The 27,619-nt window shown below is 43.1% G+C and overlaps 1 protein-coding gene across 1 annotated transcript in view; it reads right to left on the reverse strand.

Moving 5' to 3' along the window:
- The window catches only part of ANTXR1 (ANTXR cell adhesion molecule 1), a 212,560-nt gene that overhangs the window by 122,039 nt on the left and 62,902 nt on the right, over nucleotides 1–27,619 (reverse strand). Inside the window, exons 9-10 of the mRNA XM_045979412.1 lie at nucleotides 16,276–16,336; nucleotides 4,699–4,797 (exon numbers count right to left, since the gene is read on the reverse strand). Of these exons, the coding sequence (XP_045835368.1) occupies nucleotides 4,699–4,797; nucleotides 16,276–16,336 (160 nt within the window). The remainder of the gene's footprint in view (nucleotides 1–4,698; nucleotides 4,798–16,275; nucleotides 16,337–27,619) is intronic.

Here is a 27,619-nt window from a genome sequence, read left to right on the forward strand (position 1 = left end):
AAGTCCCCAGTAATCACTTATGGCTTGCAACTATCATTTAAGAACATTTCCATCATCACAGAAAGTTCTACTGGATGGCTGCTAGAACTTTCAGATCAATATTAAATAATAATCGTTAAACAGGCTGTCCTTTTTTTTTCTTTCTTACTATAAAGTGAATACCTCTACGTAGTGATTTCCTGTTCAATGATGTCGAGTTTTGAATTCAAGTATCTAGATATGTTTTTTTATTGTGCTGAAAAAGTTTTTATCTTATTCCTAGTTTCCCAAAACTACAATTTTTAAAAAGATTTTTGTTTATTTATTTGACAGATGGAGATCACAAGTAGGCAGAAAGGCAGGCAGAGAGAGAGGAAGGGAAGCAGGCTCCCCACTGAGCAGAGAGCCCGATGCGGGGCTTGATCCCAGAACCCTGGAATCATGACCTGAGCCAAAGGCAGAGGCTTTAACCCACTGAGCCACCCAGGAGCCCCCCAAAACTACATATTTTAAACATTTGGAGTGGATAATGAATTTTAATACTTCTTGGAATAAAAAATTTTTGCTATGTAAGAGACAAACTCGAACTCATTCTTCAAAATTGTCTTACTTATGCTGGTTTTTTTTAGATACATGGCTGGATTTTGTTTGACAGTATTTTATTAGATGTTTGTCATCAATGAGATTGATCTCAAATAGACCCTATTTCTAGTGTCTTTGTCTAGTTTTTTTAAAACAACAGATTATATAATTATTAGAAAATGAATTAAGATGATTTTTCTCTATTTGCTTTGTATGTTTTACATATGGGTCATCAGTCCCTTAAAGTTCTGCAGAACTTGGGTGAAAAGAATCTGGCTCTAGTACTTTGGCTGAATTTTCTTGTCTTTATTTTCCAGATCATGCATGTCATCTTCCCCTGTGTCTAATCGCACTGCTAAATCCATCTATTAAATTGCAATTCAGTGAATAAACTTTTTCAACACTGGAATTTATACTAGATTCTTCTGCAGATCTGCTTTTGTTGAATGGTCTTCCCCTTGGTCTCATTGATCTTTCTACACACTTTGTATATTTTTATTTACATGATATTTCAAATTGTTCTCCAGTGCCTTTTTCTTGCTTGTTCTGTTTCTTTCATCCATCTTCATATGGTTGGACATTTGGTGTTGTGAGCCTATTCATAGGGGGTTGTTGGCTGCAGGAGTGTTGTATGTTGGGTTAGATGGGCATTGCCACTGCCAGGGCCAAGGGATCAATGGTCATGGACACATTTTGGGGTTTGGTTCCTGATTTGGTGCTTCTGTATCATGTGGGTGGTAGAACATTTTATCTTTACTTCCCTGATTCTTTGAGCCATTAAGCAGCTTTTCCAAATCTAGTTAATGTGTGGTATAGCCCATCGGAGCTGAGTTTCTGCAGGTGGCTCTGCTCTTGCCTGCTGCCTTGCACAAGCTGATGTCCTGTGTCTGCATCAGTGTTGGGATCTCCGCTGGCAGACTCCCAGGACTAGAGCCTCCACAGCTTTGCTTCCTGCTTAGATTTTGCATTCCCTTTTTTGTTTCTATACCTGAGGGTTTCCTTCTTTTGAGCAGGGTCACACATTATAATTTTTTCAAAAAAGATTTTATGTATGTATGTATGTATGTTTATAGAGTGGGAATGGGGCAGGGGCAGAGGGAGAGGGAGGGAGAGGATCTCAAGCCAATTCTGTGCTGAGCATGGAGCCTGATGTGGGGGTTGAACCCATGACCCCCAAATCATGACCTGAGCTGAAATCAAGAGTCAGATGCTCAACTAACTGAGCCACTCAGGCACCCCTACAAATTTAACAATCATATTTCACCCAGAATTTCTGGATCTATTATATTGAATGCAAGTCCAGAAATTGTTTTAGATTTCTAAGTGGTTGATTCATTGATTTTATTTTTAAGTAAAGGCAAGGAACATGGGAGAGAAGTAGGTATCCACTTATGCTTTTTATTTTCTGGGTTATGTTTATCATCAAGAATATATTTAAATAATTTCTAAATTTTGGCATTAATAAGTTGACATTTTGTTTGTGCCTTAAGACAATAAATGTTTAGGGCTGTTCATAGTCATTTAAAAACATATCTGTATATCTGCTCTATATCTTTAATTTTTTATTATTCATTCGAAGACTTAGAAGGTCATGTTAGCATGTTCTACTACAAAAATTTTTCAGTTTGTTCTTTTATGGGCAACTTTGGGTTTATAGAATCTGCTGTTGTATTATTTGTCAAAGACTCTGGGGCCTGCAACACGTTTGAACTGGCTGGAGCCACAACAGTCCTAGCTTCATTACTGGGCCATTGATTGATCTTTTTCCGATCGATAATGGCCTTATATTCTCTTCGTGTTATAAAATCTAATGCAGCATTTAAGAAAAAAGTCTTGAAAGAGGAAATACATACTATCAAAATGAAAATAGATAATATCTTAAAACTTGGGATCTAGAGATAGGAAAGGAGAATGGGAAAAGTCCAGGAATCTAAATTTATTTTATTTCACAGAGGTGACTCCATAGAGACTGATACCTCCATAAGGCTGAGAGAAAAATGTAGATTTGACTCTGTTGTATCCTAAAATGTATTCATCTCTTCTGTTCTCATAGTTTCAAGTTCATACCACTTACTAAATGGAAATGAGCAGGTGAATTAACAGGCGAAGGACAAGGTTGTTGTTTTTTTTTCTTCCAATTGCAGTATTTCCCCCTCAGGGTACTTTTAATAACCGTATATTTGAGTATAGGAGAGCTTGCTAAAGGAGGTCATAAGGCTGATCACTGCCCTCCTTGGCTCCAAACTGTCAGCACGGTGGGGCAAGCACAGTTGGGCTGTGGCTTCAGCCAGATCCCTACCACTAGGGCCTTTATTCGTTTTTGAATATTAATGAAGTGGAGGGTCTGTGCTGGTTTTTGCAAGTATATGTTAGGAAAGGAAGAGAAGAGGGAGAAAGAGGATGAGCTGGGTTTCCCAAGAAAGAAAATTTCGTGGAGAAGCTGGAGAAGAGGCCTGCGAAATGTCCCTCTACCAACCCAGAGAACATCTGCTGTTCATGTTACGCTAACACAGCATCTCTGTGTAACCTTCCAGGCAACGGCCACGCTGCATCCTGTTTCTGTTCATCTTTAGAGAGGGCTTGGGTCTGGAGGCTCGCTCGTGTGGGAAGCCTACATTGGAAGACTTGACATCTTTGAGGTTAACCCTTGGGACTTTGTGATCCTAGATTTGAGATTTGGGCTGAGAAGAGAGGGCAGGAGTACTTGAGCAACGTCACAACTGAAAAGGGAGAGAAAGGAAGAACTAGGTAGAGGCCACAAGTCCAGCCTTCACACTATGACTAGCCAGAGATTTTTCAAAATGATTTCGAATCGCATGCACTTTTTGGATACGTGAGAGCATCTCCAAGTATCAAGAAAATGAACTGAATGTTTCAGATGTTTGGAATTATTCCAAGGCCAGGAATTCCAGATTTTTGTAAGGAAGCCAGTGCCTACTCTGTTTAAATATTCAAGGGGGTTTTAAGAGGTTAAGGAGGAAAAAAAGGCATGCCCCTCAATTCTTCCCCCTTTTTTAAAAAAAAGATTTATTTATTTATTTATTTATTTGACAGAAGGTGATCACAAGTAGGCAGAGAAGCAGGTAGAGAGAGAGAGAGAGAGAGAGGAGGAAGCAGGCTCCCTGCTGAGCAGAGAGCCCGATGCGGGGCTCGATCCCTGGACCCTGGGATCATGACCTGAGCCGAAGGCAGAGGCTTTAACCCACTGAGCCACCCAGGCACCCCTCAATTCTTCCTTTTTAAAAGCAAAACAGCACCTATGCCATAAGGCTATAAGACCGACCGACCTTAAAGTCACTGCTGAGTCAATAAACGAGCATCTCCCCGTGCTCCTCGATCCTCCTGCCTCCCACGGCTACTGTGGCACAAAGATGTGAAACATTTGGAAGCACACAGCATTACACAAAATGTAGAGTATTCTTACCATTTGTCACTGCAGATAGTGAATCAATAATTATCCGTGTGATGGAGGCCAGATGTGAATAAAAACCAGGGCTCCTGGCCAGCTGTCCCCCCCATAACCAGACTTCCCCTCCTCTTCTGGACAGCCGCACGAATCCCACGTCTTTAAAATAAGAACTCGCCTGCTACAAATGTCTTGTAAGAGTGCCAGTGTTATGAGAATTCATTTTTCGCATGAGACACACGTCGTTTTCCTTCCATATTCCTGATTTCATGTCAGGTATTCACCATGATGAGAGTTTCTTGGCTCTCCCAGGCAAGAATCATCCAGATTGGAAAAACTTCTAGGATCTACACGGGCAAACCTAACAGTTTGGCTTTGGGTTTATTCAGAATTAATAAACTTAGACCATCTATTTTTCACTCTCTGACAGTACCTAGTCCTTTGTTAAGGGACATCCTCCTTCCCAAGCTCTAAGCCCCCAGCACCAGAACTGCCACCAGAGAGAGAGAGAGCGACTTAGCGCCGAGGTTGGCAGTCTGAGAATCAGGTGCCCTTCTGCCTTTCCCAACGGTAACTAGGGCAGCTTCAGGGCCAGCCAGAGCCCTACAGGAGGCCCTTCTACCAGGGAAGACCCTTCTCTGTGCGGTCCCTTGTGGGGGACCGGGCAGATGGAGCTGGGGCTCCCGTCCCCAAAGCGGGCTGAGGAGACCCACAAGTCTGCAAGAACTTACTGAGTGTCACTGACTCGTTGATCTTGAAGCTGCAGAGGACCCTGTCCACGTTTCGGGCGTGTCGGAAGCCGTTTCCTCTTACGACGACTTGAAATGATTCTGAAAGGAAAAAGGACAAGTCATGTCATCTGACTGCAGTCCGTCAACCTTACATTTTCCATCTGCCCTGATGTAGGGCATTTGTGAACTGTTTTACCAGGCTTCAGATATTTGGACACTGGTTCCCATTGGAACCCCAAACCATGTGGGTGGCCTTTTGCCACTTACCACCTCCTTCTTACTAGGTGTCCATGAGGAAGGTGTACGACGTCTTACTTTGAATTCCTACCTTCTTGCCTTTGCCCTTGCTGTTCCTCCTACCTGGAATGCCCTGCTTCCCCCTTCTCTGTGCATTCAAATCTCACCCATCTCTCCAAGTCCTGGCAGTATTAAAAGCTATGATACCTGCAGTCAGGGGGCTATGGGGGAGGGGGCTCTCCGCCTCTCCTCCAATCAACTCAGCATCTCTTGTGTCTGGAGTCCCCTGAAAGAATTTCTCTGGAGCCTGAGGTGCTTAAAAAAAATTTTTTTTTTTTTTTTAAATCACTGCCTTATGACAACCCAGTCTGTCTCAAATGGTGTGGGAAGGAATTATGTGCTGTCTGGTGGTGGTGTCTTTTCTTCCACCACTAGAAAAATGTTCCATTAGGTCGGGAATGATCTGATACTGCTTCTGGCCCTCCTGTCTCTGCCGGGCATACAGCATAGGAGCTAGGATTATGTGGGAATTGTTGTACTTGGCAACAAGTCAAAATCTTGCTTGTCTAGTGGCCACTGTCCGGCATTATATACTTGAACTGACAACGGCCCCTCAGTGTAGCACTGGCTTCTCTCTAAACAGAAGAGAGAATATAACTTGCAGGTCTCTGGCCCTGCATGTTAATTTTACCTTGGCACAATGCATGTGGAACTCCTAGAGGTTGAGAAAATCCTTATGGAGTAAAAATAATGATCCCTCACAATAGTCTTACAAAAAGGAGAAAACCCAGCTAAATTATTAGCTAAATGTTTAGAAATACTTGCTTAAGTTTGATAGTAACTAATAGTCTATGCTCTATTTTCTTCTTTTTTTTTTTTGGTCTTTTTTTTGGTTGTACTATGTTATGTTAGTCACTATGTCATTCTTTTGTGTATAAAAATTGGGGCTTCGGATTATACTGGGTGGTATCTAAAACAGAAATGGACTAAAAGTCGGAGGAAAAGGAGTATTAGTGAAAGTGGAGCCTGAACTGAAAATCGCTATTCAAATGGACACTTTCGCTGGAGGAAGAATGGAATTAGAGAACTAGCGTATGGGACTCTTCCGAAGTTTAATAAATGTCACGAGTGTAAGTCACCTTCATTCCCAGGAAACTAATTTAGAGATCACGTATGCCAAGATAAAAATGCCGGATGCTAATTGCTCCGTCATCGTGTGCCAAGCCCCGTGCTAAGCCTAGTATATATCCAAGGTCATTTCAGCCCCACCACAGCCCAGGGAGGTACGAATGAGAAAACTGATCCGAGTGGTGTTGGGTAATTTGTCCCAGATCTCATGGCTAGTAGCTGTCAGAGGAGAGCTGGAATCCAGGTGTCTCGGCATCAAATGCCATGCCCTGAGGACTCAGCCATTATGCTGAAATAGATCCTCATTGTCTTGCGACATGTGACCAATTTAGAGACTGACGTGATTTTTTTTAGAAAGGTTTATTTTATTTCAGTTTCAGGCAAGTTTGCAGAAAAGTGGGGCTGGGCTGGATGGGGAAACAAGAAAATGAAACCCAAGCAAGAGAACCCAGAGGCACCGTCTGTGCCACGAAGAATACTAGAACAGAATGCTTTTTGATGTATGAAGGACCTTAACAATCAGGAAATTGAGATTTGACATTTTAAATGACTGGCCCACGGTCATGTAATTTGTTAGCAGCAAAACGGGGTGGAGTATCTGAGTGTTCCCTGCCTTAGTTGTGTACTGTAGTAGTTAAGGTCATGAGCAAATGGTTTTTCAGGATCCCAAGTCCTACGAATATTAAGGATTAACATATGCATGTAGATGCTTCTGCACGATTGCTAAGTTTAGATGGATGTTCTTAATAATTTTCCTTAAAAGCCTGCCAGGCATGTAGCTGATGCCAGTTGCTCCAACACGCATTCTGTGTCAAGCATTGTGGAAGAAACTTACTATATCTTATTTACTCCTTTAAGCCAATGGGAAGCCTATAGAAAGCTATTTCTATTTTTTATTTTGAATGTCAGCCATCCAGCAATCTGCCATGGGACACTTTTTGCTGATGCTACATGTTTTCGACCTCACTGCTGTGCTCCTTCTCTTGTTTCCTCAAACATTAGCGGAAGGAGACAAGACTCTGGAAATGCAGGCCCCGTGCCAAGCTCTCTTCTCTAACACCACGTTCTAGCATTACGATTTCAGCTGCTGAATCCTCTGCAAAAAAAAAAAAGCTGCCCACATGTCTGCTGGGCCTGACCTCAGGGTGTTTAGAAAGACAGCCGGAATCCATGACGCGGCGATGGTGTAAAGGGAACCATTTAACCCCCTCGGCCAGGGGAGAACATGGCAGCAATGACGCTGGGCACTCGGGGAGGCACACCGGAGCCAGGGCGTGCTGCCCCCGCTGCTGGGTAGGGTTTCTGTGCTCCCGTGGACATTTGGTTTCCAGAAGAGCCCCAAGGCCTGACCCTGCAGCCCGACTGGAATGTCAGCTCTTCACACATACGAGTTATGTAACCAAACTGTCTCATGACTCCGCCAGCCAGTGAGAACCAGGACACGTGATTCCAGTTCATGTATCCGGAAAGCCCTGAGCCTCTCACGGTATGTACAGCTCCGTGCCTTCAGGCAATTTGCCTGTTGGGTGACTGCTCCTACAAGCAGTGCTGAGGGACTGTAGGGCTTCAGGGAGGAATTTCTACTTGAAAAAGATCTTCGATCCAATGTTTAAAGATATATAGTCTTTGAGGTACATGTTTATTATGATTCTTTTGTCATTTTTAAAAAAGATTTTATTTATTTATTTGACAGAGATCACAAGTAGGCAGAGAGGCAGGCAGAGAGAGAGAGAGGAAGCAGGCTCCCTGCTGAGCAGAGAGCCCAATGCGGGACTAGATCCCAGGACCCTGAGACCATGACCTGAGCCGAAGGCAGAGGTTTTAACTCACTGAGCCACCCAGGCGCCCCTCTTTTGTCATTTTATTCTCAATTATAATTTAAACTTCCTGATGGCAGAGGCCATCATTCTGTCTCTTTAAACTTTTTGGCTGTGCCTAACCCAGGACTGAGTCAGTCTCAGTACTGACTGAATACTTGAGTGACATATCTTGGTATAGAAAGGGTGTAAAGAAGAAGGTGGTTATTCACTCGTGTATGGTCAGGTCTAGTCCTGCTTATTTTCTGAGGCTTCGTAAAGTCAATGATTGGAAAGATGCTGGACACTTAGTCATTAGGGAAACGAGGATCAAAACCACAAGGAGCTATCACTTCATATTCACTTGAATGGCTATAATAACAGAGAGGGACAAAAACAGGGGTTGGTGAATAAATCAGACCCCTGATAGCTTGCTGTTGAGAATGCAAAATGGTGCAGATGCTTGGTCAAATGGTTTGGCGGTTCCTCATGAACGTAAACATAGTTACCTTATTATAAGGACCTATTTAGAAACTGTCCCTGCTCCCCTTCCCCCAGGGGATTTACTTAGAAACAAGTCTGGGAAACCAGCTCCAGGTAACAAAGCCCAGATACAAGGGTGGGTCAGGCCGGGTGGAGACATCCAATCAGTGGGGGGTTGCATACTGTCCCCTTAGTTACCAAGGAGTAGGGACCCCCACCCTTTGGGAGCTTTTTTGGCGCCAATCCTAATCAAGGTGTAATAGGCTGGTTCTAATGTCTACTAGGTTAAATTGTAATTCAGTTGGTCACCTAGCATCGCTGTGGAGTTTCCTGTGTGTGTTACAATTTCATTGGCCACCTGTGCGTGGCCAGGCCCAACCACATGGCCTTTGCCCTTAAAAGCTAGTCTGTGAAACAGAGAAGGGTCGCCCTCTCTTGTAAGAGGTGCGTCCCTGAATGTTCGGTTAGATTCTTAATATTTTTTTTTTTTTTTTTTTATTTGACAGAGAGAAATCACAACTAGGCAGAGAGGCAGGCAGAGAGAGAGGAGGAAGCAGGCTCCCCGCTGAGCAGAGAGCCCGCTTGGCGCGAAATAAAGCTTTGCTTGACCTTCGCTTTATATCAGTCTTGCTCCTTTAATCACAGACCCACTATTGGGGCATAACACTTATGACCTGAAAATTTCACTCTTACGTACATGTGCAAAAGAATTGAACATGTATGTCTGCGCAGAAACTTGTACTTGTATATGCTCATGATAGCATTATTCATAATAGCAAAAAAGTAGAAGCGATCCAAATGTCCATCAACTGATGAAGATGGTATTCAACCAATGGAATATTATTCACTCACGAAAGGAAGCAAGTCCTGATACATGCTATGACATGGAGGAAGCTTGAAAACATTATGCCAAATTAGAGAAGCCAGACACAAAAGGCCACATAATGCACGATTCCATTCCATTTCATTACCATATGAAAAGTTGAGCAAATCCATAGAGAAAGAAAATCAACTGGCAGATGCCAGGGCTGGAGGGAAGGGGAAATGGGGAGTGACTGCTTAATGGGTATAAGGTTTCTTTTGGGGGTGATGAAAATATTCTGGAATTAGATAGCGGTTATGGTTGTACAACTTTGTGTATATAATAAAAACCATTGAATTGCACTTTTTGAAAGGGTGAATTTTATGGTATGTGAGTTATAGCTCAATTAGAAAAAGAAAAAATGAAGTCTCTGAATAGTAGGATAAACTTATTCTATTCTCTTCCTTCCTTTTGTTTCTTTGCTTTTCTTTTTCGTTTTCCTTTTTTTTTTTTTTGAAATGTGGAAAACATAGTTTTGAGATAACCTCAGTAAAGATCACCTTTTCTTCACTGTATCTGCAAATGAGACATCTGTACGACTTCCATGTGCTCTGGTCACCTAAGACTTTTGGGCAAAATTATTGCTACTATTGTTTTACTTTGCGAGTCAGTTCAAATTTGCTTTCCTATTAGATGCTTAATGTGATAGGAAACATAAATATAGTAGAGACTGATGTGTGTTAAGTGCCTTCTGATACTTAAATTATTCTAGAACTTTTTAATTTTACAGCTATTTAATTATAACAGCATATTATAAAAGGAAGTATGAATGCCACAGAATAACTTGCGTGTAAAGAATATAATTTGACAAGTTTTGACATACGCATGCAATCACAGTGATGAGGGAGCAGGAGGCTGGCGGAGGACAAAGCAAAAGCTGGCACCTTGCACCCCCTCCCCACCCTCTCCCCTCGGTAATATGTGTGACATTCCTCAGACACCTGTGACTGCCCTAAAAGAAAAACAAATCGTTAACTTGCAGAGATCACAATTCTGCAAGGCAGGAGTCTCCCTTGATTTACAAATGTCCTTGAGATTTACAACAAAGAAGTTACCTTACCAATAGCCCAATTTCCAGAGGCACATAACTCACTTCCTCAAGCCCTAACATCACCCTCCCCTCCATAAACAAAACTGAAGGAGGCTGAGGTGGAAGGATAAGTAAATAAAGTTAAATTTCTTCTAAACCTAAATCTCACTAACAAGGACGCTTGATAGCAGGAATGTGACATTCCGCCAGGAGACTCCCAGTTGTCTTTATGTTAGTCCCTCATTGGCCTTGGCTTGATAGTAACCAGGCCTTCAATATCCTGACAGTCTTCTTTACCCTGATAGGCCTTCTGAACACCCCCTTTGTCCTCACCTACCAAACTCCTGTGTATATAACCAACCACTCCTCACATCCCCTGGGCAGCAGCTCTTTCTGCCCAGGGGTCCTGTCCCCGTGCTTTAATAAACCACCATTTTGCACCAAAGATGTCTCAAGAATTCTTTCTTGGTCATCGGCTCCGGACCTCACCCCACCGAACCTCACCTAGGTTCAAGAACTTCATCAACAGGACAATACCACCATCAAGATAGTGAACACATCCATCACCCTCAAAAGTTTCCAAGTGCCCCTTAGTAATCTCTCACTCCTGCTCCTCCCCAGAACCGAGCAATCACTGATCCCATGCAACCACTCATCTGCTCTCTGTTGCCGTAAGATAAGTTTGCATGACCTAGAATTTCATGTAAATGGCATCATACAGTAAGTATATTTTTTGTCTGGCTTCTCTTACCCAGCATAATTACTTAAAAACTCACTTATAATTACTGAAATTTATACATAATCTATTCCTTTTTTTTTTTTTAAGATTTTATTTATTTATTTGACAGATAGAGATCACAAGTAGGGAGAGAGGCAGGCAGAGAGAGAGAGGAGGAAGCAGGCTCCCTGCCAAGCAGAGAGCCTGATGCAGGGCTCGATCCCAGGACCCTGGGATCATGACCCGAGCGAAAGGCAGAGGCTTTAACCCACTGAGCCACCCAGGCGCCCTCCTTTTTATTGCTGAGTATCATTCTTTGCACAGGTAAACCACAATGTTTTCATCCATCACCTGTTGATGAACATTTGAGTTATTCACAGTTTTTGGCTATTGAGAATGAAGCAGGTATAAACATCTGTGTGCGGGTCTCTGTCTGGACATGGACTTCCTTTTCTCTTGGATAAACACCTGGCAGTAGGATGGTCAGGTCAGACGATAGATAGGTGTAAGTTTCATTTTTAAAGAAACTGTCAGGACTATTTTCCGAAGTGATGGTGTCATTTTACATTTCTACGACCAGTGTCTGGGAGTCCCCTCCTCCAAACAGAAACATCTTTAAATGCAAAGGAAGGGCCAAGCAGAGAATGAAAAAAGCCATTCTACACTCGATCTTAGCCAAAAGGCGGAGAAGCGATGAAACAAGCCATTCTAAAGAGGTGCCTAAGGGCCAGGCCTGAGTTCTTTGAAAAACAATGAAATGTGAAAGAAATGAAACCACTGTTTGATGTTCCCTAAAACTGTCTGCTTTAAGCATCTAAGGCCAAATGGTAAACAGGAGGCCTAAAACCGCCTTCTTTTTGTGCGAACCCGCCCAGTTTTACTACCAGCAGTGGGAAACAACACCGTAGGAATGGTACGATTGCTTCTGAAATGACAATGTGAGGAGCTAAATATAAACTCCTTCCATTGCTTCTGAAATGACAATGTGAGGAGCTAAATATAAACTCCTTCCGTGTCTGGAGTGCAACAACCTCACGTGTAGAGCAGTTGGCAGGTTGCACACTTGATTCCAATTAGTTCCTTCCTGGAGAACTTGCTTACTACATAGAACACTGAGTGATTCAAGTTTCAGGCCAACAAAGTGGGACCGGAGGGAAATTATACTTTGGCAGAGGGCACATTTTCTGGAGAGGAGCTAAACAAGGCAAGGCCAATCTAACAAGGGGGCAACTCCCCTAATTACAGAGGCTAATCAGCAAAAAATATTTGATTAAGAACTTTTTAAAAAGGAGGCAGAATTATTTAAAAGCTGGTAATGGCAAAGGGGCTCTAAAGACTCCCCACAGCAGGTGACTTCTTACATGTTTTAAAACAGGTACTGTATATACAGTAAATACAGACGCAAGCACCATGCAAAACAATAACCGTACGCTTGGCCTGGGTATTGAGGTGTAATAGGGAATAGTGGGGAGTATGGTGAACTGCAAAGAGTCCATGCTTCTTTTAAAAAGGGAAGTTATTCAGTCTCCAGTAATCATCACCTTGCAATAAATGCAGGCCCAGTGTTGCTAGATTGGATTTTTAAAGACAAGGTGGAAATCTGAATTTTTAGGTAAAATCAGATTTTCAAATGCTAGCAATATTTTTCTTTTTTTAATGTAGTGTGGATCAAAAAGAACCTGTGTACAGACCAGAGAAGGCTTGTAGGCTGCCCATTTATAACCTCTGGATGTGGAGGAGTTCTGGGAAGCCTCTCTCTCCAAATAGTTAAACTCATGACATTGAATGAAATTCTTTTTGATTAGAGCAGATTAGATACTCTCCTTACTCCCTTTCCCCATTAAGACTTCCAGTTAAAATGCAAAATAGCTCCAGGTATACTGGATTCTTTGCCATTAAAAAAAAATCGGCCATTAATGCCTCAGCTGGAATTGAATTAAGACTTTGAAAACTCAAAGTCATAAAGAACATCCAAAGGGGGACAGCATAGGGTTACAGAGGGCCACTGCTCACATAATTCTAAGGGTGGAGAGTTCAGACCATTCACTCCGCTGCTGGAAAGTTTTAGTTGTAAATGTTCCACATGTTAAGCCAAAATATGCCTCCCTGATTTCCTCCCCAGCTTCTCCATGGTGGTCTCCTGAAGCTACACATAATAAGCATAATAATTCCTTTCCACACGGGAATTCTGTAATATATCTGAAGATGCTCTTGGAAGCGTCTCCGTTCTGTGTGTAAATCTCCGTGGTTACTTCAGTCCTTCCTCATTCCACCAGCGTCTCATCACCACTCCTGCGGCTCTTGGAGCAGATCTCTGCTACAGTGCCTCACGTGTAGTTTGTGCCTTATCTGAACACGTGACCATCTTCCAGAATAGACCGTGAGTGTCATGGGTGGTTGGGAGCAAGCTTTCTGCATTTGTGTACTCAAATCTTTTCATATTGCGTGGTACATCGTAGACAGTAAGCATTGAGGTAAAGAATGAAGGAAAGAAGCTAGGAAGAAAAGAAAAAGGGAAGGAAAGAAAAAGCAAGCAAGGAAAAGAAAGAGTAAAGTAGAAAGGAAGGGAGGGAGGGAAGGAGGAAAGGGAAGAAAGCAAGCAAGTGAGTGAATTTTTAGCATTGTTTCCAGAGCCATCATCTCTTCTATGGGCATGACTTTGTCAGCGCCATTTTAAAAATGTGGGACTTGGAGCCGTGGTCTGAACATGCAATAGTAAGACATGAAATTAGCTCTCTTAACCTGGACACTGGATGGCTATTGATGCACGCTAAGATTACATCAACATTTTTTTTTCCCCTCAGAGGTATTCCTGTTGGCTCTCAAGATAGCTATCTTTCTCCTTTTGTTTTCTTTTTCCCTTAAAGAACGGCCACTAAGTCGGGTCTCCCTAAACTGGCATTTGAACCCAAGTTCCACACTTGGTATTGGTCACATTAAGTTTCACCCTGTTATTTGCAGGCTGACCTGTGAAGATATATGTGTTGGATCTCAGTTTTGTTGTCCACCCAGTGTATTATCTTGCTGCCTCTCTCGGAGCTCGGTTTGCTGTCACAGCTACAGCTGTTGCTGCGTTGTCGGTGACAGCCAACTGAGATCATTGTCTTGGGGGAAAGCAATAGTCAGCATCGAGTGTCCAGAGCAGGACAGGCCTGGGAGGACCTCCGCAGCATGGGCTCCTCTGGGGGCCCAGGAAGGAGTGCAATTCACAGAGACGGGCAGGGGCTGAGAAGAAAGATTTCTAATGGAAGTGAATTTCACCTTTTCAATAGATTTTTCTAGGGCTCTGTCCTACCATGATACTTCAGAAATGTGGATACTCTGTTGCTTCCTGTTTCTTTTTGCCTCCAACACATACTGAATTAATCATTTTGCAGGTACTCTAGAATTTTTCAGTGTTCTCCCTGGTTTTGTTTCAGTAGAGAAACACATGGGCATGCTTTTCTTATCTGGGTGTGTTATCAATTAGGATTCTCACATTGACCTTCAATCCTCATTACAATGATGTCGATAATAATAATGTCCCCTAGTTCTGTATAGCAGGTGTCTTTTCAAAGCCCTCTCATGTAAACCCCTGGGTCTTTGTAGTAGCCAAATGAAAATCAGAGAGTGGGTGTCCTCAGGTCTACCTGACGGGTGTTCACTGCCGTGGACAATGAAATGGACGCCAGTGCCTCAGGAAAGCTACTTACTCCAGAGAATAATCAGCAGTAGACCTTCGGGGGAACCCAGGGTAGAACTTCTGGTGTCATGGTAGCTTTTGGAAGTTTCTTTTTCCCCTTTGTAAAGTTATTCTCTAAAGATTATGTTTTAATCCTTAGAATTCTCATTCAAGAGAGCTGGGAGCCTGCCTTTCCCAAAAGCTAGAGCTAGCTTCCATTACTGTGTCTTGTATGAATTTTTTCTTCATAAAACATAAAGGAAATAGACTCGGATGGTTTACTGTGATACAGGAAATTATTGCTGGCCTATAACATATGCAGTATTGCAGATAAGCCAGAGATTTAAAAAATATCTAAAGAAAGCTTCCTTGGATCGGATTGACCAGAGATTTGTCTATTTTATTGGTTCTACCGAAGAAATAGCTCTGGCAACGATTTATCAGTTGAATTGCTTTCATCTGTTTACATTTATTAATGCATTTTAATCTATTTTCTTGTATTTCCTTACTTTAAAAAATATTTTACTTACTTCCTAATTACTTATTTTTCTTTTCCATTTTGTAAGAAACATTAAAATCGACGAATTTGCTCTTGTGGGCCCTGTGCCAAGTTCATCAAGTTTATCTATGTGGTGCTTTCATTATCTCACATCTCAGTGGTATAAAAAGGAGATGTTGGTTTTTACTACTCATTGACTCAAGAATTATTTTGGAAGCTATTTTTCTGTTGTCCAGCTGGTGGAGGTTCTGTTTTTATTTTGGCCTTGTTCTATCTTTGGCCATCAGTTCCTGATTTTACTTTGTTTTAATTAGACAGTTCAAAGGTATTAATTTCTTACAGTTAAGTGAAAAAGGTTAATAAGGGTCAAATAGGCAAAAATCGGTGCATTGTTTGTTGAGGAAATAAAGATTCAAGACATTCAGCCAATGTTCATTGTCTGATGGACCATCTATTAAGTGCCAGGTACTCTGTTAGGCAGGTAAGATTCTTTGTCTGCAAGAGGGGAACTGATATGTTATGAATTAACAGGAATTGTATTAATTGTCTTTAGACTTTTTGATTCACTACGAAGTTGCAACACATCCAGTTTGCACATTGCTAAACCGCAAGTCTGGGTTTTCTTCATGAATGGGATAATTGCATAATTAAGGAACGTCCCTATTTTCTAATTATTTTAAAATGAAGGACCTATATAAATTGGGGAGGTGGATATTCCTGGAGCTAATGAACCCTAATTGAGGCTCCTCACTGCACAGACCCCTGGTAAGATCCCAGCACTGGGTACATGCGGGCATACGCTTTTGTCAAATTTGAGAAGATAAAATTTTTCACTTCTTTTTCTTAACAGTCTCCTGGATCAGCTCCACCTCTTTCCAGAGCAGGATATTGGCAGTGATGTGTGGGGAATCCAGTATTTCTGCAGTGCTCTCACAGTTGGTTCCCGTGAAAGAAGAGGATTTGGACAAGCTCTTTCAAACAACTGATACATTGCTTCTTTCTTTTCTTTTTTCCCGAACAGCAAATTTATTTAGCCATTTCTGTTCTTCTTTCCACCCTCCTCCTCCTTCTGCCCTGTCTCCCCTTCTCCCCACCACTGAAATAAATGTGATTTGAACTCAAAATACCATCATTTCTAGGAGACTATTTAGTACTTAATTTACCTCCTGCACATATGGTGGATGGTTCGGCTGCTAAAATTTCAATGCAGGACTTCTTCAAAATCTAGAAAGAGAGGAAATCAAAGAGTCAAAGCATGGCTTACTTTATTGAAGCAGGGTTTTGCTTTGAGTTACCAAAACAGGAAGGTTCAAGGACATTATGTTGTGGTGGGTAGATGGGTGGTAACATCTTTACTAATATTACTAACATCCAACATTTAATGAGCCAACATTGTGCTTCATGCCTCTGGGTGTCCCCATAAGAATTATTCATTCATTTGTTCTTTCAGCAGATACTTATTGAGTCTATGATATGTCAGTCTTGGTTATGGAGACGTTTAACATCTGGTTAGGGAAATGGGAGTTAACACTTGAAAATATAAATAATGATGGTTTGTCACTGTGGTAGTTGCCAGGGTGAAGGGGTAGATAGTAAATCTGCAGAGTTCACGGGGAAAATCATGGAGGCTGTTACACTGGGACAGGCTTCATGAAAGCTGTGGGAGCTGAGGGTTGGACTCCGTCAAGTGGAGAGGAGTGAGTTAGGAGAAGGTTGGGATCCAGGCAAGGAATGGCACAAGCAAAGGTGAGAAGGTAGAAATACATCAGCCTCTTTACCTGGAACAAAAGGAGCTTGAAAGGAGAAATGAGAGTGATGAGAGATAAAGCTGGAGAGGTAGGATGGAGAATTGTTTCCAGATTACTCCAAGTTCCCCTTTTTGTTAGAAAAGTCTTGGAAAGATGTTTCAGGAGAGGACGTTGAAGGCTGCCTGTTGTGCCTCATTCTTTGGACCCGGATAGTCTTATTTATTTATTTATTTTTAAAATTTTATTTATTTGACAGAGAGAAATCACAACTAGGCAGAGAGGCAGGCAGAGAGAGATGAGGAAGCAGGCTCCCCGCAGAGCAGAGAGCCCGATGCGGGGCTCGATTCCAGGACCATGGGATCATAACTTGAGCCGAAGGCAGAGGCTTTAACCCACTGAGCCACCCAGGCGCCCCCTGGATAGTCTTATTTAAATGGAAATGGACTTTTTCCTCCAGAAGAGACTTGTAGGGTTGGGAAGAGAGTGTCAGGGAACCAACCCCGTGACAGCATGGGGAATTAATCAAGGCTGCTTTGGGCCAAGCAGGCTATCTGCCTGGTAGGATGTAAGCTTCTCTCCACCATTTATGAATCCTGTGTCTTGCTGAATATTGATTCTCAAATTTCATCCAAGTATTTTAAACAAGTGTAGGACACTGAGTTAATTTACCAAGCAAATGAAATCTCTTTATTTGGGCCTTAATTTGGAAATTGAGATGGTTCAGAGGGCTTTGAAAGAAATCATTTCTCTATTTATGAAAGGGGCATTTGTTGAAGGAATTAATAGTGAAATGATAACGCTGAAAGTCTAGAAAAGCAAGCAAGCATCTTAGCATTGGGAAACCCCCATTTATTTGCACTGATGTATTTATATATGCTTTTTTGTCCCAGCTCAAGTGATACAGACAACACGAGATACAATCAAATGAAAGATACAATAAATTAGAAAAGGAGAGGACATGGGGTAAAATAAGGAAAAATTAGGGGAAGATGAAGAAATGAGAATAGCATAGAAAAAAAATATACTGGAAAGAGCTTATTTCCTTGCTAGGAGTGGCTCATGGATTTAGTTCTAAACTTTCTAGCAGCAAATGAGAAGGTCAGGCAATATTTATGAGAATCTCAACTCGTGAAATAAAAACAAATCAGTTTCTCAGAAGAGATAATATTTACCCATTCCAGAGAGAAATCTGGTGTCCTCAAAAGAGAAGCATTGTGAAAGGAAATGGAGAACATGCTTCAGAAAATCTTTATCTGATATACAGATGACAACACACTAAAATGCAGTCACTGAAACAGGCTCTCACAAACACGTTTTGGGTAAATGTACAGACGTGAAAGTCGTAAGAAGCACTATTTCTTTTTTGTTAACAATTCTAAAGTTCAGGTTTCCAGCTAACTTTTCCTGACATCGCTTCCCATTCTTGGTACAGTCTGAAGTCATCTCTGTACTTTGATTCCTCTATTTGTTTTTGGCTTCTGCATGATTCCACAGTAGGGAGCAATTTGTTCCTATTTGTCAGTGCTTGCTTTATTTCTTTGGATTCTGGTTTACCATGCCACAACCCCCCACCCCCGTAACCTCCAACACTGGTATAGCCTCAGATCCCCACTGGTGCGGGAGCCGGTTCTGACAGCAGAGCACACATGCACTGAGCTCCCCAAGTCTCTGCCCATCTTGGGTAGCGTGAGTGGTCTCCACACACCTGGCCCTGGGGAGCTCCTGAGTTCCCTTCACTGTCATTCTGACTTGGGATCAGGGACTCCAAGGATCTCTGTGGGGCTTCCATGTTTCCCTGCTGCTTCTCCACCCTGCCCATTCCAATGGTTTATCCAGCCCTTTAGATCTCTTATGTAGGTAACAATGTCCTAGGACAAGGGCTTGCCAGAATCCTGGTGTGCAGGGACTCATCTCCCGCATGACGACTGTCCTATTTGAACTGTGAGGGCTGTCCACGCCCTCTCCCGACCAAGTCTGCTGCCCCAAGAGCCACCTCAGCCAGTGGCTGCCTTCACTCAAGGAGGTACCGCCCTTCCGCTTGTCCTTAGGCACAAATCTCCAAACAGGACACACTGGAAGAACAGAATTAACCCATATGGAAAAACTTAGTAAACAGTGGCATTAGAACAACACAAAGCTTTTTTTTTGTTTATGTTTTAAATAAAATTCCTCAGGCATTTGGCATCTCTTAATAAATCATTTTATCATCCACAACTAAAGATTTCAAAATAATCCCAGAATTAAAATTGAGCTATTGGATCTCTCTTGTCCCCGTTCCCAAACTCCATCAAAACACGTAAATGAAATTTTCGCCCATGTAAGTTCCTGACTTTGAACCAACGATTCTGAACCAACTTTTAATACTTAACCAGGGATTTGGTAAAGGAAACACCCGTGAATCTCGGGCCACAAAGACACACCAGCAGGTTTTGTCATAATAAACACACGCTGTATTATTCTCTTGGAGCGTCTGCAATTAGTTGATAAATCTAAGGAGTGTATGAAGGGCCAAAAAATGTCAGCCAAGCACTGTGATTCAATCCAGTAAAAACACAGCTTTCCCAATCTTAACCTAAAACATCTGGAAGGGACGCGCTGCAGCCAGTAGAGCAAAATTTATCAGTGAGGGGGATGGGCAGGATCTGTCTGGGACTGCGGCTTCTCTTAGTTTGAAATGTCTGGTTTTAAAAGGTAAGAAGTCATGATGGCAGAAGGCGGATCTGGGGGTTCCCTTGTTATTAGCAGCCGAGACTGTAATCAGTGTGTCCGAGCCGCAGCAGACGACAGGTCGGCTTCTTTGTCTGGAGACTGGATGGGGGTTGGGGGCGAGGGAGCAGAGGATCTGTCCCCAACCTGAGCAGGGTGACCGTGGAAGAGGTGCAGGTACAGCACGGGGAAATCGCTTGAGGGGGCGGAGCAGACTCACACAGGGTCAGGGTGAAGGCAGAGGTGAGAGTACGTTGGCTTCTGATGGAGACTGGGCGAAGACCACCCCATGCCTCGAATATAATCTAGTGTGAGGAGGGGCTCTTGGCCCTGGTTTCTGTACTTACTGATCTACGGTCCTTGACATATCCTTTAACTTTCCTGAATCCTAATTTTGGGGAGCAGTTTAACGTACAGAATATAGCCTGGCATCTGGAATCAAATTGCTTGGGTCAACTCCCTCATGAGCGGTGTGACCTTGGGCAAGTTCAAACAACCTCTCTGAGTCTCTGTTTCCTCATTTATAAAAGTGGGGTAAGAACAGTACCTACTGCAGAAGTTGACTTGGGAAGATTAAATGAGATAATACTGGCAGAGACCACAGCACATTGCCCAGAAGCTGGTAAGTTCTCAACTAATGTCACCATTATTCTTAAGAACTTGGGCTCAGGAAACAAGCTAAGATACATTTGAGCTCTGAATAGATTTATGTTCAAATCTAAGCCCTACCACTTCCTGGCCACGTGGACTTGGACAAGTTATTAAAGCTCAGTTTCCTCTTCTATAAAAGGGGGATAAGAAAGACACTGAACTCACAGGGCTGTACCATGGTAAAATGAACGATTGATAATAAATGCAGAGACATTTAGCTTGTAAATCCATTTGGACTTAGGTGGTCAAATTCACATAGGACTGGAGAGTCGGGAAGGGAGTGAGATCAAGGAAAACTGGCAGGGTTTTTGTCTCATAGGCAGAGCCACACAGATGTGATCAGTCAGTAGATAGTCATTTAACAACCCTTGGGCCACCAACCAACAAGTGCCCTTCATGAAAATAAGGCACCAAGAAATGTGCTCAGAACATTCTTAGCAGTAAAGCACTTAGGAAAATATCTGACATATATTTGGTTCCAGACAATGGTAGTGGATACTATGACTTGTGATAATACTGTTATAGATACTTCTCTTGGCCAGAGAAAGTAGCTCATATATATTTCTATCCCATCACCCACCACTGGCTCTTGCTTAATCATATCTGCTGGAAAAAAAAAACCCAGAGAGTGGTTGATAATATTTTTCTGTACTCTTTTGGATAGATTTCAAAAAGAAGATAAATGGCAAAGCACATCTGAAATCCACAAAGAAATGTATCAATGCGATGTGTTGCTACTGGTATGGTTACTTTTGCTCATCTCATTAGATTGTTGGGAGAGTAAGAGGAGAAGCAGATGTAAAAAAAAACTTTGCCAAGTAATAAAAACCATTCAATAAATTTAAAGTGAAATCGACTATGGACCAGTCCAGCTTGCATATAAGAGTTTATTTTTTTGGATTCGAAAACTCTAGCATCCTTTTGCATAAAGTTCACAGTTTCTGCCAAGATTTCTCAAGAATCCTTAAATAGGGGCACCTGGATGGCTCAGTGAGTTAAGCCTCTGCCTTTGACTCAGGTCATGGTCCCAGGGTCCTGGGATTGAGCCCCGCGTCGGGCTTTCCGCTCAGCGGGAAGCCTGCTTCCTCCTCTCTCTCTCTGCCTGCCTCTCCAACTACTTGAGATCTCTGTCTGTCAAATAAATAAAATTAAAAAAAAAAAAAAAAGAGTCCTTAAATAATTGTACGTACTCACACAGAGTTACCAGAAACCTCTCCCTTACCATACACATTCCTAGTTTTTTTTTTTTTTCTCTAATTGCTCTGCCTCCTTCCCCAATAAACAATCGATTTTTATTTACTTGGCCATTTCCTGTTAAAATATTTTTGTGTGTCTGTTAATAAAGACGAGTCTCTTTTATCCATTCATAGTATAGGGACCTTTTGCTTCCATTCATCTTTTGGAAAGTCTTTCAGAGCATGTTTCTTGGTGTTTTCATTGTTGCGAAGGGCACATTCTGGTTTTAAGATTTTTGGAGCTAGAAGTACACTGTCCAAAAGTCAGTTAACTACCTCTTGCCTGGTTATGTTCTTTAAGCCAAAAACTTGGTAGCTGTCCTTAATCTTACTGTCACCCTTCAAATCGAATATAGATTTTGCCGACCCATCTATGGCCTGGTGATTTTACCAATGAACTATTTCTTCATTCATCTAGTGCCATCCTTCAGAGGACTTATCATGGTTGATAATGACATTTTGTTGTTGTTGTTTGGTCATTATCTATCTTCGTCCTTAGACTATGAAGTCTAGCGGCAAAGAATGCATTTGTTTTACCTAACACGACATATCCACAGTGCCTAACCTTGCACATAGTAGGCATTAAATCAATATTTATTTATTTTATTTTTAATTTTTTTTTAGTATTTTATTTATTTTTTTGTCAGAGAGAGAGAGAGAGAGCGAGAGCTAGCACAGGCAGACAGAGTGGCAGGCAGAGACAGAGGGAGAAGCAGGCTCCCTGCCAAGCACGGAGCCCAATGTGGGACTCGATCCCAGGATGCTGGGATTATGACCTGAGCCGAAGGCAGCCGCTTAACCAACTGAGCCACCCAGGCATCCCTATATCAATATTTATTGAATAAATAAACAATGAATGTTTTCTGCATGGCTTCATACACTGGCATTACAGTGTATTAGGTTATGGCCTTCCTTTTCCTCTATACTACAATCTTAGGGTCTTTTGAATAACAAGGCCGTATTCTGCATCTTGTAACACCCTCCTACATCCTCCTCTTCTTATTAAACATCACCGTCTTTGGGGGACTGCTTTCCCAGATGGCCTGTTTCAACACCTCTATTTTTTTTTTTTTTAACAGCTTACCTGTTTAAACAACAATGCTGTAGGTTGTAGCATGTCCCTGTGTCTAAGTTCTAGACTGGCCTGCTTTGTAAAAGTCCTTGACCCCTTTACTTGGGAAGATGGAGAGGTCTGAGCTTGGGGGATGGGACTCAGGCTCCCACAGAAGGCTACACACACTACTACAGCTGATAGCAGAATGAACATTGGATAAGCCTGGGGACCACTGCTTTTATAAAATGCTTGCCAGCTTGGGACATATGACTATGTCATCCATGCCTTCAGGAGTGGCAATGTTGTCTCCAAGAATTTTGACTTTATTTGATTGCTAACAAAGCATTTATTTTTATTTACTTATTTATTTTTAATTTAATTTATTTTATTTTTAAGAGAGTGAGATTGCAAGTGGCAGGGAGAGAGGTAGAGGGAGAGGATTAGAGAGAATTCCAAGCAGGCTCCACACCCAGCATGGAGCCTGACCCGGGGCTTGATCTCTTGATCCTGAGATCATGACCTGAGCCAAAACCAAGAGTTGGCTGCCTAACCAACAGAGCCACCCAGACACCCCAGATCTCTAACAGTGTTTTTTAAAAAAAGAGTTACCTTTCCTAACTAAATTCCATTCCACACTTTAAACCAATCGGCACAGCTATTGTTAACTATGGATATTATCCTAGACCCATGTCAGTTCCACTGAATCTGAATTTAAAATAAAAATCTACTATTATACCTTCATTCCAGCATTCATGTATGATTTCATGTATACTCATATATTATACCAAACAAATACTCTAAGATACAAGAGTTTAAGAAGTTTACTGAATTTTGGACAATAGAGTCTATTCCCCAAATATGCAAATGTTTCTTTCTTTTTTTTTTAGGTCGACCTCTTTTTTTTTTTTAATGCAAATGGTTCTGGGTGCGGATGGGGGAGGTGAGCCAGCTCACTTAAATAAACAGAACTCTTCCCTTAGTTCGGTTCTCGCTCGCCGAGTCTCCTGTGAAGGAGCGTAGGACAAACAAGGTCCTGAAACTGAGGAAATACATTTTTTTTCCCACTAAACCACTTTCCTCTCCTGTTTTCAGAAGGAAAGCTCAGATGGCCGTGAACTCCGAAACGTGGTTTATTTAGTAAGACGAGCATGTCGACCTCCAGAATATTGGCGAAGTCAGCCGCTCTCCTTGAGGGCTGAGTCCTGCAGCATTTCACTGGATTTCATTGGAACCTTAGTTCCAAATTCTGCTGTCGCTTTTCCAGTGGGTCTTAGGTAGGAGGAGGAGCCCAAGGAAGGAGTGGGGGTGACCTGTGGAGTAACTGTGCATGCCCCTTGGCGACCTTGGTCGCCTCATGAAGCTATGGGAATTTTTATTACATCTGGACTCTTCAATAAGCCAAACAGAAATAATAGCTTAGTTGAAATGGCCCGAACGTCTGCAAAGTCTGAAGTTAATTAATAATCGCAGAGGCCAATGTTTTTTAAAAAGAGTTTCTAGCTCACTACAGAAACTACAGTTGATTCTATTTATATGTTGTAAGCAGCCTTGCTAATGTGAATGGAGCCCCAAATGCCATCGTTTATAGATACAATCTTGGAAGAGAAGGTGGGGGAAGGGCCGAGGGATTCGACCAGAAACAGCCACAGAGCTGCCCACTTGTCATGCTACGTGGGTCACACGCTCTGAGTGTGCGAAGCATAGCATGGGACCCCAGGAAGAACGTAACACACGTGGCAGTCTCTCTGACGGCGCTGTTTAGCACTGACCAGGAGGAACGGCAGAGAGCGTGAAAAAGACCCACGTGCCAAGCAAATGATACCGACAGTTAGTGCCACTGGGGTTCAAGGCAGGGAGAGTTCAAGGTAGAGGGGAGACCAGGGCAGACTCCAAGGAGAAGAGAGGACTCAGCAGGGGCAGGAGGTCCAGAGAGGCTTTGAGACAGGATTCTGACGGGCCAGAAGAGAAGGGCGTTTCTTCCAATCACAAACCAGCCTGCCTGAAGAGAAGCGCTGCTGCTGTGAGTGGGGCCTCCCACTCTGCTGGCTCCTGGAAAGAGGGTTTGTTCAGTAAAATCAGGGATTCCAGGACTGTGGGAACACGATGTGGATTTTGATTGGAGGCTAGCCCGTAGCAGTTCCTGGAGGGGTCTTGGAAGAGTAGGTGGAAGGGGAGGCCTGGAAGATGGGCTTTGCCTTTTGTCATAGCTTTTTTAGGACCTGGGCCACACGAGGGGGTACAGGTCTTCCAGTTCCCATGAGGGAAAAGGAGCAATCAGCACAGAATCAGGTTTTCGTAAATAAAGCAATTTTATATACATCATGGAACAGATTTATCCTTCAGTTTCGCTGATCTTACAGCTTCCTTGATAAGGAGGATGTTCATGCCCAAACTCGTGAGAGATCCTTGCAAATATAGTTGTGTGCTTGATACTTGTTTATTGTTGATCAAACACGCGGAATGCTGCTTTACCCTTGCTTAATAGGAAGCCCAATGCAGGCTGAAATATTTATTCCAGGGAATTACTCCTAGAGGGACGTGCATTGGTGCCAGCCACTGGGCTCTCCTTCTGGGAGACCTTGTGCTTGCCTCCAGGTACCGCCCTCAACTGCACACAAAGTGGGGGCCGCTACGGGGAGGAGCTGGCATCACGGTAACCGGGCCAAGTGTTGGGATTCAAAGTTGCAGACCGACATCCGTGGTATCTGAATCCAGGCCTCATGCAGGTTCCCGTTTCACTGGCTGCAGCACTTCTGCAAAGGCAAACAAAGACCCAGGAGACTTGCTGGACCTTTGCTTCATATTTTTGCTTGAGGGCTGGCGCTACCCTTACCAGCTGTGGTCAGTGGAAATTCCCCGAAGAAGCCACAAGAAGGGAAGGCGAAGGGATAGTTTCTTCCTTTACAGTTTTACTGGCTTTAAGGGCTACAATCTTTCAACCACCCGAAGTCTGTCTTATACTTCTCAACGGTATTCTGCAAAAGCAAGGAGAAATTCTGTCCTCAGAGGCAGAGTCCTTGAGCACGTGTGGAAGGAAAAGATGTTCTTTTCAGCCGGTGTGAAGCTGCGAGCTTCTCCTGGTGAGGGAAATTCATTTACCGAGCGGCAATCAGTATTTGCAGACATGCTCCCCACCTAGTAATAACAGGCAAAGAGCTCCTCCGCCCACCCACTGGGCACCCAGAGGGCAGACCATGTGGGTTTTGGCTTTACCTCTGTTGTACCTATGTGAACGGCATCGAGCCACTTCACACTTTCGGTTCTAGGGTCTCCTTCTCTGAAATGGAGCTGCTTCCTGGCCTCCCCACATCATTGAGTAGAGCACCATGGTCCTTCCCATTGTGGGCATTAGCGAGTGACCCAGTGGAGTCTATTCCAGATAGCTGCTCCCTGCCACGAGGCCTTGGACAAGCTAATGGATCTCTGTCCTTAGGGTATCTACTTCTGTAGAAGGGATGACAATATCCACACTAAAGAGTGGTTGTGAGACTCCGATGAGACGCCCACGTAGAATGATCCTCACAGTGCCTAGAACCTCAGGACTCAGGATATGGTAGCTTTTATTATTTTTACCTTCCTATGGAAATAGAGGCAGGAGAAAGCACAGGCCTGGGGTCACCCCTTACAGCCATGTCCTTTCAGGAAGGTTCCCTGAGGCTCAGTTTCTTCATCTGTAAAATAGGTATATTTTCTTCACAGGGTTGTTATGATGCTAAAATGGGATCATATTCATTGGGATCAAAGAACAACATTTGGTCCCAAATACAGCTGTGATCTACAGCGGTTGAGTTCTTTCTTTCTTTCTTTTTAAGATTTTATTTATTTATTGAGAGAGAGCGAGCAGGTGGGAGTTGGCAGGGTGGCGGGGGGTGGGGGGCAGAGGGAGAGAGAGAATCTCAAGCAGAGTCTGCCCTGGGCGCAGAGCCTGAGGCAGGCTTGATCTCATGACCCTGAGATCAGGGCCTGAGCCCAAATCAAGAGTCAGACGCTTCACTGACTAAGCCATGCAGGTGTCCCACACAGGTGTTGATTTCTTTCTGCCTTTTCCCTATGTCCTGCTGCTGAGACTGAAATGGGAAACAGTGAGAACGCCATGAAAAATAATGCATTATACAAATGCAACACGTAAGTACTTCTCCCTTAGACTACGGAGGACTGGGGATAGTGTGAAAAGACCAAAACACAGGAACCAGTTTGTGGAAGCAGAGAATTCTGGGATTTGCTGAATCCAGGCCCTGGACAATCATCTCCTGGTAATCCAGTCGTGATTATCCATTTCATCAGACATTATCGGCCGAGTACTATGCAAAGAGCAGGATCTCAGGAACCAGGTCTCGGTTCAAATTCCCCACTCGACCATTATGAGCAGGAAGACTTGGGCAGTCTCTCTGAGGGGCCTGCACGCCAGCTTCCTCACCTGGAACACTGGGATAAGCCCTTCTGGAGACCGTGGTTGTGGCAGAGCCTAGCAGAAATGCTGGTGGATGGAAGATAGTCTACAAGTCACTGTGATTTTTCTTCTTCGGGCCAACATGATTATTGATACTAAGGGTTTATGGATTCATTATGCGGAGGAGAAACAGATCAAGTGCACAATTCTCCATTCCCTGAGAGCCTGAATTTCAAGCATCCTTGTTCTATGGTCAGACTTTGTATCTGGCTATAGGTTCCCACCGTCCTTCGAGTAAAACAGCCTTCCAGGCCAAGACTTTGCTTGCCTCCTGACGTCATCTTCTGCCATTCCCCACTTTGGCGATGCTCTTTCTTCATTCTGCTCTGCTCCGTCACAGGGCTGCTTGCTGCCAAGAATGTTCTGTCCATGCTCTTCCAGTGGATGGCCTGATTTCCTTCTTCAGGTCATGTCTGCAAAGGGGCCTGAGCTCTGTATCAGTCTCTTTGCTCTTAATCTTGGTAGTTGGTTGCCACTTTTGTACCATTTATCACAGTTTCAAATATTTATTTATTTAGTCATTTCTATGTGTCCCTCCCATGAGACTGTACGCTCCACCAGGCCCGGGGTCTCCATTGCTTTACTTGTAGCTGAATGGTAAGAGTGTACTATGCAAGGTTTCCAGTGAGCACGGGATAAAAGAGCAAATGTTCGCTCCCGCAT

This window comes from Meles meles, chromosome 15 (genome assembly GCF_922984935.1).
Source record: "Meles meles chromosome 15, mMelMel3.1 paternal haplotype, whole genome shotgun sequence".
Taxonomy (NCBI): Eukaryota; Metazoa; Chordata; class Mammalia; order Carnivora; family Mustelidae; genus Meles; species Meles meles.